The 16,580-nt window shown below is 43.5% G+C and overlaps 1 protein-coding gene across 1 annotated transcript; it reads right to left on the bottom strand.

Annotated features, from left to right (window-relative positions):
- Positions 1 to 426: 426 nt before the first annotated feature.
- Positions 427 to 3,220, bottom strand: LOC147640545 (uncharacterized). The gene has a single exon (XM_086812833.1). The coding sequence runs from the start codon at positions 3,149 to 3,151 to the stop codon at positions 902 to 904; it is 2,250 nt and encodes a 749-aa protein (XP_086668959.1). The 5' UTR covers positions 3,152 to 3,220; the 3' UTR covers positions 427 to 901.
- Between the last annotated feature and the right edge of the window lie 13,360 nt (positions 3,221 to 16,580).

Genomic DNA, 16,580 nt, shown 5'->3' with positions numbered 1-16,580 from the left:
TCACTATGGTAGCTTGTGGGACAGAAATGGTGGTTTCAAGGGGTATTTTGCAACAGATATAAACCCTAGGATTGGGACCCAGTTTAACTAGCAAGCTATTGATTGGACAAGACTATTTCCGTTTGGAGCGAAGTCTCCTCACAATTGAAAGCGAGAATGAACATGTTTCCCAGTTGTTCCATGTCATCGGACTCTCACGTGTCAGCATTGCAACTTCATACAAGCACTCAGTCCTGGATGTAGGAGAACTGAACAGCTTACATATACCTCCCATGCCCCATGTCTTTCCCCTTAATTCTCTGATTCCTCCTCGACCTTTTCCTAATATGCGCACTGCTTAACGCAGGAAAGGAATCATACCAACCATTAACAGAAGTTGGGGCCTGAGCTGAGATAATGATTCTCCAGATACAAACAGAGAGCATGAAACCAGCAAATTCGAATAGATACGATTAAAATCAGCAAAATGAAGCTTGTATAACCTGAAGACAACCAGCAGAACCCAACTGCAAATGGGATGTAAACAGACAACAAGGTGATCATACGAAGGGGACCGTTCTCCAACTAGCTAACAAATGATTCATAAACTATCTAGGATACCTACCATATGCAAATGCAGCAACCATTTTCATGCCTATGAAAAAAGAGCACTCACATTGAGTGTAATCAGCCAATTTACTCATATATGAGCATGATACTGAGGCACTTGACATGAAAAATCTGCCATGAAAAGCAGTGAGCCTTGAACCTCTTGCCATAAGAGGCCATTGGATGAAGCTCCAAACCAGTTGCTATTACCTTTCAGAATGGTTCACTCCGAAAAGAGGAATACCTGTGTTTGACCTTGTACTATTCCTATATGTACAAAAATCTTCTCTGCAAAATAAGGGCTAGTAAATTACTAGGCTTTGACTGTAGGCTTGTGCGTTCGTGTGCCCATACAACTCCCAAACAGATCTTTGTGTGTTTGAGCCTCTGGAGTGACACCCTTGGATTTCATAATATCCATCACATTAAAAGCATCTTGCAGCCTTTTCGCTTTACAGTAGGCACTGACAATTATTGTGTATAGGCTAGGAAGGGGCTTGCATCCTTTGGCCTCGATTTCATCTACAAGAGCCACAGCCTCATCCATTTTGCCTGCAAGACAAAGTCTCTGTACCAAGGGGGTGAAAGGCAGTGCAAAAGGAGCGATTCCCATTCCTGCCATCTCATCTAAGAGTTTGCGGGGCACTTCAAAATCACCAGCTTTTGCAAAGCTTTGAATCATCTTGCTGTAACTGACCACATCCGGGGTTCCTAAATTACTCTTTATGTCCTTGGTTACTCTCTTGGCCTCATCCAACTTCCCTGCCATACAAAGCTTTTCAACTACCAAATTGTGAGAGATGGCATCCAAGACAAGATCACTGTCGTTGAATTCATTCAGAAAGTTGTTGACATTCTCCAGACGCCCTGCTTTGCAAGAGCCTTGGATCCAAGCATTGTAAACCTTAAGATCTGGCATGTGCCCCCACTTCATCATCATTCTCAAAAAAAGTTCAGCTTCTTCCCATTTGGGAACCCAACAAAGAGAATCAAACAAGATCATACTAGTGCTTGCAGAAAGAGTGGTTGTGCTGTTTGGATGCTGAGTCAGCCTGAGCATAAACTCATAAGCATCCTCTGATTTCTCATAGACACATAGACTATAGATGACTCGATCAAAAAGCATGAAATCTGGACCTTCCACTCCCCCACCACCAACAGGTGGAGAGCTCTTGGACTGCAGGCAAATGGATGATAAGGGCCCTTCAACCGAAAGCTCTGGATCCTTAGGAGGTGTCCTCTCCAAAAGATTTTCACCTTCTGAAGTCCTGAAATATGTTACAGAGTCAATTGTGCTGACCACTGCATTTAGTAGTTTCTGAGTCTCGGGCGTTATGTTTCCTCTGCAATGAACATTCACAAATTTCTTGAGGCAGTCAACATCAGGCAGCAGACCTTTTGCTCTCATTTCATCGTAAAGCTCATCCAGTGCCTGTACTTGACCCTTCCGGGAGAAGGCTTTAAGAACATTAGTGCACGTGACATAGTCAGGCATGAAGCCCATGTCATTCATCTTCATTAGAATTGCACGGGCGTGCTCTAGGTCGTGTGAACCAACAAGCTCATCCACAATGGTGACATAGCTGACAACTCTGCAAGGAAGCTCGCCGGGTTTTACCAGCTCAGATGAGAGCATCTGCTCAAAAAGCAAGGCAGCATCCTTTGCTTGATTCACGCAAAGCAGGCCAGATATCAGAGACTGGAAGGTGTCGTAAGTGGGAGGTTTGCCGTCTTTCTTCATCTGGTCGAAGATCTGCAGGGCGATGTCCAGGCGTTTCTCTTGGACGCACGTATGAACAGCACAGCTGTAGTGGATGAAATCGGGCTGGAAGCCATAGGATGCCTTGCAGGAGGTGAGGAAGCACAGCACATCATCAACGAGGCCCGCCCAGCCATAGCCGCGAAGAAGAGAGGTGAGGCGGCGAGGCGTCATGGAGCAGGCGGGATTGCGAATGTCTTCAAGGATGGAAAGGAAAACCTGGAAGCGATCCCTTTCGTGCAGCCAGAAGCGGGAAAGATCATCGAGGAGGGCCTTCTCGGGCACAAAGGAGGGGTTGGCACGGAGAAAGCAGAGGAAGAGGCGAAGGGCGTCCCTACCGCTGCGGAGGCGCGAGAGGACCAGGGAGAGATTTGGGGCGGTGAGCGGGAACTGGGCCCTGTGAAGGGTCAGCTCAATGGGCTCCGAAGGGTGTCGTCGCCAGAGCATCTGGACGCAGGCGCGCTCCAGCTCCGACATGGACCGTGGAATGGCCTTCCGCAGGCTGCGCCGCCTGAGGGCAGCCGCAGAAAGCACCTCCCCCTCCCCCCCCTCCTCGCCACCAACAGCACCAGGGCTCGCGGACGACGACGACGACGAAGACAAAACATGGGCGGACAAAGCTCTGACGTGCTGTTGCAAATGCAGCCTTTCATCGCCATCAAAACCCTGCCAAGAAGATCTCCGCTGGTAAGACGAGGTTTCTCTGACCTGCTGCTGCTGGTGGCGGACGAGGAGGTGGTGGCTCTGGAGAAGAAGACGACCACATCCCATTTGCTTCTCTGCCACTAGCACCTTCCACAGCATTTTGCCCTAGTGCAGCTCGAAATCTTTCATTGATTTCCATAAATCCATGCAAGAAAAATATATCAAACCTTATAAAAACGTAACCTAGGTTTCGTGTCATTGCTCATGTGAGGGGGCCAATAAGGAAGATAAGTTCATGTCATTGCTAGGATCACACTAGCTTTTTTGTGAGAATAATGGCCAAGTTCTAATGACTTATGTGATAGAAATGGGGTACTCTCAGAGGGTTCTAGTACTGCCCCTTGCCCTATATTTGTATATTTGTTTGAAGATGCTAGTGGTGGCATGTGCTCCGCACGAGCACACCTCTCTCTCAATCCATCTTGAACCCTCTTTTCGACCAAGTAAACTCTCCTGAAGCTCCCTCGCTTATAAGATCAGACCCATCAATCAATACCGCGTGGAGTCAAAGGGTGCTTGTCTTTTGACAGCACCAGCGAAAGCAAAGACCACCCAGCATGGTATGAGGAACTCCTGACCTCGAGATAAGAGAGCCTGAACTTCCATGCATGGACAGATCATCTGTCCAAGAGCAAGCTCCTACCTCTTCCACACATTCATAGAGAAGCCTTACTTCGAGGCTCTGCAATTTTGTCCTGGGAAATACATAGTTGAAAGAATTGCAACCCAGGGTGAGAGGTATGGACCAACCACAAGAAAGCAAGCCCACTCCATCCTTAGATCCTATAGTAGAAGTAGGGCAAAGTCAAAGCCAATAAACCCGGACTGAACCACCAGTCTGGAGAGTCATTCATGTCTCAGGTGTGGCTAATCCTTATAGGGCCCAACGACCTGAACTACAACACCTAGGGCCAGGTCCATCATCCTCAAGGACCAGAAATGTCGCACCAAAGAGAAAGGGTCTACCCAGGCCCTTCACAAATTCAGACCGGTCTGCCTGTATATCAGCAATACCTACCACAAGGAGTTTATCGTGGGTTCCACATGGGACCATAAGGTGTACATGCTAACCCACCTCTACAGACAAGGGCCTCCAATGGTATATTATTCCTCTGGCCCCGCTCCTCCACCAACCTTTTCTAAACTACACCTGCTCTAGCCATGGCAGGCTAGCCATGGCAGGGCTAACACCGAAAATGTTGAGATTAGCCATGGAAATAGGGAGGGGGTGGCTACGGGCATCACACCCCAACACCAGTATAACCTGCACCTACACTAAGATTAGAGCGGAATAAACCCGCTAACATCTCGAAACTTATCACTAAATTTGATGGGATTGGAGACCCGATCCCACATCTGGAGATGTTTAATCAAATCTGCGAAGCCTTTTGCCATGTAGAAGATCAAGTCAAGGTGAGTGCCTTCGCCTCACCCTTGATGGTAAAGCTGGCCAATGGTTTAGGTCCTTAAAAAAGCTGAGAACAAGGCCACCTTTGAAGCCTTGAAAGAGGCCTTCAAGGTAGGATATTATTGCCAAGGCACCAGATGGAGCCCAGTGGAGCATCCAGAGACAAGTTCTCTGACGAAAGATTAATAGGGATATTTCTAGAGGGACTTGATGACGTGCCTTACACAACTCATTGTATGCCTTGGGCCATACCTCCTTTGAGCAATGCTGCAGGAGTGCTATGGAATTTTAGGACAACTTCAAGGGAACACGTGCCCAAGAACTTCATGAGGGCACATCAGGAAACCATTGGCTTTGCCAGCACAGTTCTCCCACCTCAACCCCCCCAGCCAAGGTTTGCACCAGTTCATCACAGCTAACCCTAACAAAACTCTTCGAAGAAGGGGAAGAGAGAGAAATTCCTGAAGCTCCTACCTATGAAACCCTAGAGCCAACAAGCCCTCCCTCTCAGATCTTAAGTCACTACGTTATGGAGGGAGACCAAATGTACCCAGTGTACTTAGTAGTCCTAATGCTACAGGCTAGAGACATGAATAGGATGGTTAAACGACCACCCATATAGTGCTATGATTGTGCAGGACCTCACCGAGTGGCTAAGTGTTATATGTACATTATGTGTGCTATGTTATATACACATTATGTGTGCATATACTAGGAGGCTAACCCACATTAGACTTGTGAGCATGGGAGCATGGGAACAAGGTCTAGTGGAGCATGGGTTAGGACTAACCTTAAGGGTTAAGGTTAGGGTCAGGCATCCAAGGGTCACACATGAGGAATGGAAAGTCAAGAGTCACTTGAGGGCCCTCCTATATAATAGGGGCATGGGGCACACTCAAGGGGGCTTGGAGGCTTGGAAGCTTTGGAAGCTTGGGCTATGCTATGGTCTCTTGTGTAGAGATCCATATCTACTCATCTACCATTTCACACTTTAGCTACATGCTATTGGATTGGAGTTATACCTCTTGATGGTATGGGACATCAAGGTAGAGGTATGATGTATTTCATTATTATTCATGTGTGCATCCCTTGGGCTCGGGGGTGGTTGGGTGGTTGAGTTTATGCCTGATTTATGCATGTTTATGCATAACAATTATCTAGAGAGATCTTAGGGTTTTAACAGTGGTATCAGAGCAATCTCTATTTAATTGTTGTTGATTTTTTTAGTAAAATTTAATATTTACTAATAAAATATTATTTTTTGTTGATTTGTGTTGATGAATTGCACGTGGATCATCAATTTGGTGATTGGAACATGTGTAACTACAATTCAATGGACGAATCGACGTTGCGGGGAAATTCCGTGAGTTAATGCTATTTTTCCCTATTTTTTATGGTTAAAATCAAGCATTAATAGAATTTTTTACAAAAATACCATAAAGCTTATGGTGGATATTTTTGTAGAATGGATTCCCTGAATTTCTAGAATTTTTAGAAATTTTTTCCTAATTTTTTAGGAATTTTTTGAGCATTTTTTTGATTTAAAATGTATTTTTATACATTTTTTGCGGGTTTTTTCCGCGGGAATGCGATCAAATTTCTGTCAATTTGCTACTGAAATTCAGTAGGGGACAGCGTGTTGATGCATAAATTGCTCTCCCGTGTGCGTGGGGTCCTCTCCACCTCTCAAATCTGATATTTCCTTCATTTTTTCGTGAAATTTCTCTTAAAAAGGAATTTTTTAAATTAAACATTAATCATAATTAATGTCTAATTATGATTATGAGTTTAATTAAAAATCTTAATCAAAGATTAAGTTAATCTCAAGCTAATCTCTCTGATTAAGAGAGAGAGAGAGAGAGAAGAGATTGGAGGAGAGGAGGAAAGGGAGGAGAGAGGGGAGGAGAGAGAAATTCATCTCTCTCTCACTCTCATTCGCGCAGGCGACGGGGAGGGGGGGCGCTGCGCAGCAGCCGCCGGCGAAAAATGCCCCCCCCCCTAAAAAATCAAAGTTTATTATAAGCTAATCAAAAGCTTATTATTATTTTTTTCCATTTTTTTTAAAAATGAGTTTTTTATTTTTTTTAAAAAGCTTTTTGAATATATTTCAGAAAAAAGCTTGAAAATAGCCTGGAAAATACTGAATTTTTTTTTGAAAATTTCTTATTGAAAAATTTTGGCTTTTCATCTTCCGGAAAACCTTTGGCTTTCCGTTTTCCCAAAACCTTTTGGCTTTCCGAATTCCGGAAAAACTTTTGACCTTCCGTATTCCGGAAACCTTTGACCTTTCACATTCCGATTTTTTTGTCTTTTCATTTTCCCAAAACTTTTAGCTTTCCGTATTTCGGGAAAACCATTGGAATTCCGAAATTTTTTGACCGCTCGTATTCTAAATGCGTTCGGGGTAATTTAAAAATTTTAAAAAATTCCTGAAAATTAGTGGAAAATTAGACAAAGGTTATTTTAAATTTTGGAAAAATGTGGGGTTGGTGTTTGGCATGTGGTGTGTCCATTCGGGCACCCGTGACCATTCAAATTCCTTTAAAATTATATTTTTTGACCCAGAAAATTGGAAAAATCCATTAAAATTGAAAATTTTCATTGGATTTGAGAATTGTCGGGCGGAATTGGAAATTTCGTGAACGATGGGATTCTCAGGAAAAATTAGGAATATTCTGAAATTATTTTTAGAAATCCTAAAAATTGATATTTTAAAATATCAATGGTATTTTGGTAAATTAAATTGCTAAAAATTTTCTGGAAAAATATAGGTTTGGAATGCCATGAGATAGGTTTGGTGGAATTCAAAATTATTATATTTTGAGGCCCTGTAAAATTTAGGAAAATTTGGAAAAAATCATGAATTCTTTTTCTCGAGAATTTAATATTTTCGAGGGTTATTTAATGTTGAAGTGCATTTTCTCGTGCTAACATTAGATAGATGCGTGTTATTCACATATTATTAATACGATTATATCTTGTATTAATGGATATTTATGTTTGGATTAATTCTAAACGATGTATTCATGATTTTTTACCATTGTTTAGCCATTCTTTTTGGACATGTTCCTTAATTTCTTTTGATGGCTATAATTTACGTTCAAAGTGTGTTTCACCTTTGACACTTTTCCATGATAATCTATTTTGGCACTTATTAAAGTGTAGTTTGTGCTTATTTTCTTAAGCCTCTATCATGGGTTAGTTGATCGGTTTGTTTTGGTGGATTTTTATTGGATGTTTTCCAAGTTTTACATGGACTCATCAGGTTTTGCCTAGATCACTTGTGTCTAGGGGTTTCTTATTGAGTGCTACACACGTGTTACACTTTCTTACTTTGGAGTTTTATTTGAACAACACAATGTTCATATACTCCGGATTGATGAGTTGGCCACCAATTTTAATTCTTCTTTTGGCATGATTTATGTCCATTAGATTGTATGCATTGATTTTTATGATCAACTATGGTATTATGAATTGAAGGAGCTTCTATGCTTTTATCCATGGTTTTAGAAGGATCTTTTGATCTTTTGAATATTTACTTGTGCTTTGAAGGTAGCATTTGCCTTAATTTTTTGCACGTAATTTTGGAGTATATTTTTTGTACTCTTGTACATATTCCAACTCGGATACCTAGTTACTTATATATCTAGGTGAGTTATTTTTCTACCCTAACTTTATTGTGTTTTGGGTAGTTATCATTAGAAAGGCGCCAACAATTCAATTTCTTTTCTAATGATGTACTCAGAAGGATTTCTTCCTTGATGTAGTCTCAAGTATATAGAGACACGTTTAGTATATGAAAGTCTGGATAAGGCCATCTTATTCCTTTTATACAGGATTTTATTCATATTTCCTAGACAGCATACTAGGGAGTTTCAAATTGTTAAGGTATGTATGGGTGGTATCATGGTGGTATGGGACGTTAGTGATCCCTCACATATATTATCTTATGGGATAATTTGGGCTCAAGATTGTTGCTTTGCTTACATCACTTAGCATGTTGACCTCAACATTCAAAGACAATCTTATTTTCTAAATTCACTAGAAGTTATAGTGTGGGCATTCTCTAGATAAACTTCTTTTATCTATAGCCTACATGTTTTGATGAGGGTAATCTCATCGGCATTTTCACTTGTTGAAATCTCTTTCTTTAGATTTCAAACAAGTTTATCTTGTTGTGTTCGGATAAGGAAATTTGGATTCTTCCTTTGTTGGCATTTCTTTCTCTAGTTCCGTACTTTAGGTGATTTACACAATCAACCTGATAGGTTTACGGATGGACATATGTGTCTCATCGAGACGTTGATGACTCTCTATGTTGATATGGGTAACTCGAGACGTCGATTATTCCATATGCAGATGTGGGTATGTCGTGGCACCGATGAATCCCTGGTTTCTGTTGTTATAATGCCATGTTTTCCTACTTTATTCCGAAAGGTTTACAACGAGGAAGTTACTTTGAATGTGAATTGTTCTGATCATCCGCAGTAGTTTGATGGGCAAACAGAGTGTATGAATCAGATTGTAGAGTATATGTCTCTAGAAAATCATCATATTGGGAAATATCTTCCAATGATGGAATTTGCCTATAACAGTTTTAAATTTACGGCTATTATTTTAGTCCGTGCATACTTATGTATGGGTATTAACCCAGGGCACCTATTGATGTCGGTCTCTTAAGGACATCGAGCTTGATGCATCGAGGGATTTCTTGCGAGATATGCAGGAAATGCTGACCGAAGCTCGGGATTCTATCAGGAGTGCTCATGATAGGGCACAGTTTTATGCTGATAGGGGACGCTCATCTCGATCTTTTGAACCAGGAGCGTTGGTTTATTTTAATATTCCTAAAGATTCTCAGACTTTGTCAATGGGAAAATGCTCGAATTTATCTCCTAGATATTGTGGTCCATTTCGAGTTATATATCGGATTGGCACGGTTGCGTATGAACTAAAACTACCTCCAATTGTTAGAGTTCATCCAGTCTTTTATATCGATAGATTGAAAGGGAAATTGGGAGGTGAGGATGACACAGTTACTCCTCAAGAACTCGTTGAAGTCGATGAATTATCCTATGTTCCACATGAACCTGATAAGGTACTTGAATTCAGGGAAAGGAAACTTTGTAGTTGACTAATCCCTGAGGTTAAAATTAGGTGGAAAGATAGGGAAATTGAGAATTCGACGTGGGAGTCGGTTGAGATTGTTCAGCGCAGTTCTCCTTCTTTTCATTGCAAGAGTGCAATGTTTTGAGAGAGGGGAAGTATGTTATATGTACATTATGTGTGCTATGTTATATACACATTATGTGTGCATATACTAGGAGGCTAACCCACATTGGACTTGTGAGCATGGGAGCATGGGAACAAGGTCTAGTGGAGCATAGGTTAGGACTAACCTTAAGGGTTAAGGTTAGGGTCAGGCATCCAAGGGTCACACATGAGGAATGGAAAGTCAAGAGTCACTTGAGGGCCCTCCTATATAATAGGGGCATGGGGCACACTCAAGGGGGCTTGGAGGCTTGGAAGCTTTGGAAGCTTGGGCTATGCTATGGTCTCTTGTGTAGAGATCCATATCTACTCATCTACCATTTCACACTTTAGCTACATGCTATTGGATTGGAGTTATACCTCTTGATGGTATGGGACATCAAGGTAGAGGTATGATGTATTTCATTATTATTCATGTGTGCATCCCTTGGGCTCGGGGGTGGTTGGGTGGTTGAGTTTATGCCTGATTTATGCATGTTTATGCATAACAATTATCTAGAGAGATCTTAGGGTTTTAACACTAAGTGTCCCAACAGGAAAGGGATGGCGCGAGTACCTCTGTAGGGCGCTCCACCTCAACTCCATTATGTGTAGGGTGTGGTATTGATCACATGTATAAGGATTATTCGCCGCCGCTAAGACTTGGAACAACAGGAAAGGCTCGTGAAACTAATCCTAGCACCAGCCTTAACTTGTTGAGTGTTAGAGATGGCTTCATCAAAGCAATCCCACGTAACGCTGTAGCTAGACTGCAAAACAAGGAAAGGGCCGCAACTCACGCTACAACAGAGGCATCAATCTCATGAGACCAGGGCCAAGCAAGTGCCCATGAACAAGCACGATCGACTAGATGTGCAAGAAAGAAAACCACAAAGATTGGCAAGGGTGAGAGCCGGGTGGTTATCAAAAGCGGTTCATAAGATAGCACGACAACTCATGCATCAACTTCTTCATCTGAAGAGAAAGATTTAATACGCTCTATTTCCCAAGATAGAGAACCCATCGACATGCGCCAAATACCGAAAAAGCTCAATGAATATCCTAACGCCATAGAGGAAAAGGAGAGACTCTTGGCAGCCCAACAGTTGGGGTCTAGGACTGCCAAGCTCAAATGGAAGATGAGCCTCCTACTACAACCTATCTTGAGCCATGCATCGGTCTCAAATCTGAGACCGGCTGAAGAAGCTCAAGTATGGCAGCCACCCCCACAAAGGCTAACAAAAGCAGCAGCTTTCACTCTACAGCTACCCCCAGGAGGGAGACACGGTGGCTGAATATCTTAGAAATCTAAGGGATGACCATCTTAGGAGAACGAGTACTAAAAACCATGTTCACATCTTGTACACTCAAAAGAGCGTAAGACAAAGCCAAACCAACCTTCCGCAAGGGACAGCCTCCGTTCCAAGAGACATCACAGGTCTCTCCTCCTTCGTCTCTTCTCATATCCAAATCCCTATCAATACCTTACTCCAAGACAGCCCAAGCTTATGGAATGATCTGAAGGATTGGATGGAGGGACGCCTCAGGGTAGGCATGCACGAATCTACGGATCCTGACAACTCTAATGAATCTGAGGAAGAGTAACTCATCATACCCCACGAGCTAACTGGCACCCCCACGGTTCAAGTGAATAAGCTTGGACAATACTTTGAAGGCGATGAAATCAATGCGGCTTTACCGATAACCTTCCATGGCCTCCAAGTCGTAGCAATCTTAGATGGGGGAGAAGAAGTAAGCATTGTTACAAAACAATGCTAGGAAAAATGGGGAGCACCTACCATGGATGACACCACATTATTGTTCAAACTTGCTGATGAAGCCACAGCTAGACCCATCGGTCTACCGAGGGATCTCAAAATTAAGATCCTTGGAACTACTTACCACCACCACACCTTTGTGGTGATGAACTTTGGACGTCAACCAGTTTCTTACAATTGCATCCTTGGCAGACCATTCATGAGAGAATAAAAATTGATTCACGATTGGGATACCGACCACATATACATTCGGAGAAAGGATCAAACATTCAAGATCAATCTACACACATGGAAGGTACACCCCATGAGCGGCAGACCATTCGCTGAGGACTCTATCACAACAATGTGGTCCACCTCAGTCCATCTGTGTCAGACGCGTCACAAGACACTTGAAGATGAGAAGGATAGTGAGGAGTGTGCACCTCTTCCAGAGCTAGAAGACTCTAAGAACTGGATGCATATCCTTGCTACCCTAGACATTTTGCCTAGATGCACTGGCACAAGGTTTGCTATGGTAGACAGGCAGGAGATTACATCTCTATACATGCTCAGTTCAGCATACCTACCCAATGTTGCCACCCAAGAACTTGAATAGGTTATTAGAGTAGAGACATCAAGGGGCACATGCTCCCATAGAACTCACAAGCCTGAGGGATTCCCAGGGCCAGAACGATACGTCTTTCCCAGACGATTCAGATACCCACTGGCTGAAGTATGTTGGGACGATGGAAGCACACGACCACTTCAATGAAATGTGGCAAAAGGAGTTTGCCAATAGCTCCCTTGTAATCCACACTACCATCCCACAACCAGCAGGGCTCGTCAATTCCCAACCAAAACTAGAAAAGCTTTGCTGCTAGCACAGAGCATGCAATAAAAAGTTAGCACTTGCAGAAAAAGAAGCCAAAAGGCTAGCTAGTTGATGAAGAAAGTGCTAAAGCCAAAGAGACCAGATAGGTGCCTAAACATTTCAAGACCTTCCAGATGACCGACAGGTTCATCCAATATGATTCAGCCCAAAGGTTTGATAGTGGACAGCTAGGGACCTCTTATGATGGTCTAGCCAAGGTCAAGGAGATAAATCTGGTAGGCCCATGTGAAGACCCGAGGCCAGTATATATTGGAGAAGACCTCTCCAGAGAGGAAGAGACTGAGCTCATCGCTCTACTGACAGAGTTCCAGGATTTCTTCGCTTGGAAGTACACGGACATGAAAGGTGTACCTCTTGAAGTAGTCCAGTACATCATTCCAATGGTTGAAGGAGCCAGGCCGGTCAAACAACATGCTTATCCGATGAACCCGAAATACTCCAAGATGGTCTGCGAAGAGATTGACAGACTAATTGATGTCGGATTCATCTACGAAATCGAGCATATGGAATGGGTATCACCCATTATGATAGTGCCCAAGAAGAATGGAAAAGTCAAAGTGTGCGTAGACCTCAAAAAGGTTAATGCTGCTACCATCAAGGATCATTATCCCTTACCTTTCACAAAACATGTGCTAGAATGAGTAGCAGGGAAGGAAGCCTACGTCGTCCTTGATGGATTCTTTGAATATAATCAGGGTGCTGATCAATCCCAAAGGATCAGCACAAAACAGCCTTTGCCACTAAATGGGGCACATATGCATACCATGTCATGCCCTGCGGGTTGACCAATGCCCTTGGTACCTTCCAACATCTCATGTGCATAGCTTATAAGGAATATCTTTGAAAATTCCTTGAGGTCTTTATGGATTACCTTTTTGTGTCAATTCCTCTTGGAAGGAGCACCTTGCATGTTTGTGTAAAGTGCTAGAAAGGTGCAGGTTGTACTCTGCATCTCGTTGAACCCACTTAAATGTCAATTTTGGGTCCGACAACACGGAGTAATTCTAGGGCATATTATCTCCAGGCAGGGAATCTCTACTAATGATAACAAAGTGCAACTCATCTTAGAGCTACTCCCACCCACTAACTTCAAAGGAGTCCAACGCTTCATAGGGCATGTCAGCTACTATCAGCGATTCATTATTATGTACACTGATATTGTTCGACCTCCTTACGGACTCTTAATCGTCTCGAGTGGACTGAAGAGTGGCAACGGGCTTATACAACACTCAAAAAAGCCTTGTAAAGCGCTCCAATTCTCAGGTCCCCCAACTGGGACATTATTTTCCACGTCCACATTGATGCCTCAGCTTTTGCTGTTGGTTGTGTGCCCAACTAGGAGAACACAAGATGCCTTTCCCCATTAGCTTTTCCAGTCGCGCCAACTCGATGAAGCGGAGAGAAACTACACCATGATTGAGAGAGAGGGACTACACCGTCAAGAAGTTTCGCCATTATCTTCTGGGGCGACTAGGTTTGTTTTCTTCGTAGACCATCAAGCTCTTTTGTACCTAGTAAACAAGCCCTGTATGTCAGGCAAAATCACTGGGTGGCTCCTTATATTACTCGAGTTTGACTTCACTGTCATGGTGAGGAAAGGCTCTCATGAGAGCATGTTCTAACAGACCACATGTCAAGGATCCCCAACGGTGAACCACCAATGGGAGTAGATGATGATTTACCAGATGCCGCCTTATTCCAACTATTCTTCATTCCTGAATGGGGCAAGGGGGGGAGGACTTTTTGTGAGTGACAAGGAACTCTTGCAAAGGAATTGGATTACCTCATTAATGAAATGTGTCCCATTGTCATTGACGAGCTTGAGGGGGAAACCGAAGCATGTGATGATTTATATAGGAATTTAGCAGTCGATCGCACATCAGCTTTGCGGGTCACCCGAGCTTCTACCCACTTAGTGCAATAGTCCGTAGTAGCTATTATATATCGAGCTTGAGTGTATTTGGTTGTTGTTGGGGACTGGTGGGTCCAATGAAATCTATACCTCATTTCTCAAATGGTTGTAAGGGCACAATTAGGTTCAGGGGCATGTGGTCCTTGAAGTGAGGAATTGCTATACGTTGGCACTCATCACACCACTTGACGTATTCTGTTACGTCTGCCATTAGAGTGGGCCACCATAACCCAGCTGTGAGGACCTTCCGCGTAGTGATATTTGCTGCAAGGTGCCCCCCAGCATAGGCAGAGTGAGCTTGCTCAAGAAGGAGCACATACTCATCTTCTCAGACACAATGGCGTAGAATTTTATCTTTTCCTTGCTTATAAAGTTGGCCTCAATGAGTTGGTAGGGGGCTGCCTGTTTGATTAGATGATGGGCTCCGTCTCTGTAGAGGAGGAGATCCACTGATAAGCCGTTGGCTAAGAAGTGTGCCATCTCCCTATTACCCCCCACAAGCGAATGGCCAAGTGGAAAGCATGAATGGAATTTTGTGTGCCATTTTGACTAAAACCGTGGAGGGTAGCCACGCAACGATTGGGAACAAAAGTTGCCAGGTGCACTTTAGGCTTATCGAACTTCCTATTAGTACCGAGACATACAAAAAGAAGCTCAAGCTCAGAGGCTTAGGACCTTTCCTAGTTACTGGAGATAACACCACAAGGTGCAGTGCACATCGAAACGCTTGATGGTGTAGAAATGGCTGGTTATTTCAATGGTAGCAAACTCAAATGCTACTATGGCCCTCTCATTGAGACTACCTTAAGAGCCATCCACGATAAAAAAAGCAGCACAAAAAAGACCATGAGGATATGAAACAAGCTACACAACAAGGGGCCAAAGCAAGGCAAGCCAAGCTTCGGCAGAGACACATCATGGTCACTATGTCCCAAGTGGTCGACCTTGAAGAAGAAGAATGGGAGGTGAAGCCAGCTTGGTTGTGGTTAGGAATGACCACCCCAATGAGCTTTGTCCAAAAATTAGCTCTTGTCGATACAGGGGGTAGTTACGATTTGATGTCTCATGAAACATGGTGTTCCCTTGGGAACCCTCACTAAAAGAAACCTCTACCATCGTTACCACTGTAACATCATAGCATGTTCATTGCTAGGCACAATCACGCTTTTATTCCACATTGGAAATAATCCCTTGGAAAAGAAATTCTATGTGATGCCTGTAGAAACCATGCGTGAAGAAATACTCCTTGGAAGGGGTTGGATGGGACATAACAGGTGCAACATTGACTGGGATGCACGGATGGCGACCTTACAGCAGCTGGCCTCCAGCCAAGCTACTATCCTTATGACATACAAAGAGCCAGTACCGCTGCCCCCCCATGCCAAAAATTTTCCCCTTCACCACCCACCACCATTCCATCACCACACCCCCACAAATCCATCCCCCTAAAAAGAGGTCGCTCATCATTCCAACCACATCAATGCCTCTCACACCCTCCCTATGTTATGGGCTGCCACACCTCCAAGAGGGAACTCTACACATTCACCTAATGGATGAGCAATAGACCACAACCGTCGTGGGGTACTTACCAATGCTTCGATCTCGAGTCCCTTGAGGCCTCCAAGCTCGCTTGTAAAGCTCCAAACTCCAAGCTCCACCTCCACACTGTCACCGTGGAGTTGCTCACACCATCACATAGACCAATCACACTCTCTCTCACTCTCTCATACAAGCATAAGCACACAAGTATGAAAGAGGCACAATGCTAGAATGATCTCACTCCTCACTCTCTCTCAAAGCACAAGGGGAGAGCTCTCAATAGCACAAAGGGGATTGTGTCCTTTTCATTATGAGAAAATGCCTTATATACAATTGGCCCTTATTCACACTTGGGCGCGCAAAACTTACTAACTAGGCCTTGGGTGGCCAATATCTCATAATGTACAACCTTTATAGTGCCTTTGCATGACACTTATCAATGTCCTCAATTGAGGATCATGTTGTTAATCCGAATGGGATTAACATTCACCCCTTCCTGATGTAGGTTCTGTCCTCAGAACCTGTTATATCGAGGGTCGGAAGACCTGGTCACCAAACTCATATCGGTAGAAGCTACGTCTGGACTAGAGCTATTGAAGAGTGCAATGGAATGCTGAGTGTGACTTCCAAAATCCAGTGCCTATCATGTCTTCAAATGTAAGATGCATATAGGCTGGAAGACATCATAAGTGGTGGTAATACAACATCATTTCCTGTCTGAAGGCCCTTGGTTCATGTCAAACTGCAGGTGCTGTGGTTCAAAGCCATCA

The sequence above is a fragment of the Cibotium barometz genome, chromosome 2 (genome assembly GCF_041138505.1).
Source record: "Cibotium barometz isolate CiBa-2024 chromosome 2, ASM4113850v1, whole genome shotgun sequence".
Classification (NCBI taxonomy): domain Eukaryota; kingdom Viridiplantae; phylum Streptophyta; class Polypodiopsida; order Cyatheales; family Cibotiaceae; genus Cibotium; species Cibotium barometz.
The sequence above is the reverse complement of the archived record's forward strand: the minus strand, read 5'-3'. Positions and strand labels throughout refer to the sequence as shown.

Bases quoted from the DNA above. Each gene is read 5' to 3' on its own strand.
- LOC147640545 (XM_086812833.1), bottom strand. From the start codon at position 3,151: ATGCTGTGGAAGGTGCTAGTGGCAGAGAAGCAAATGGGATGTGGTCGT.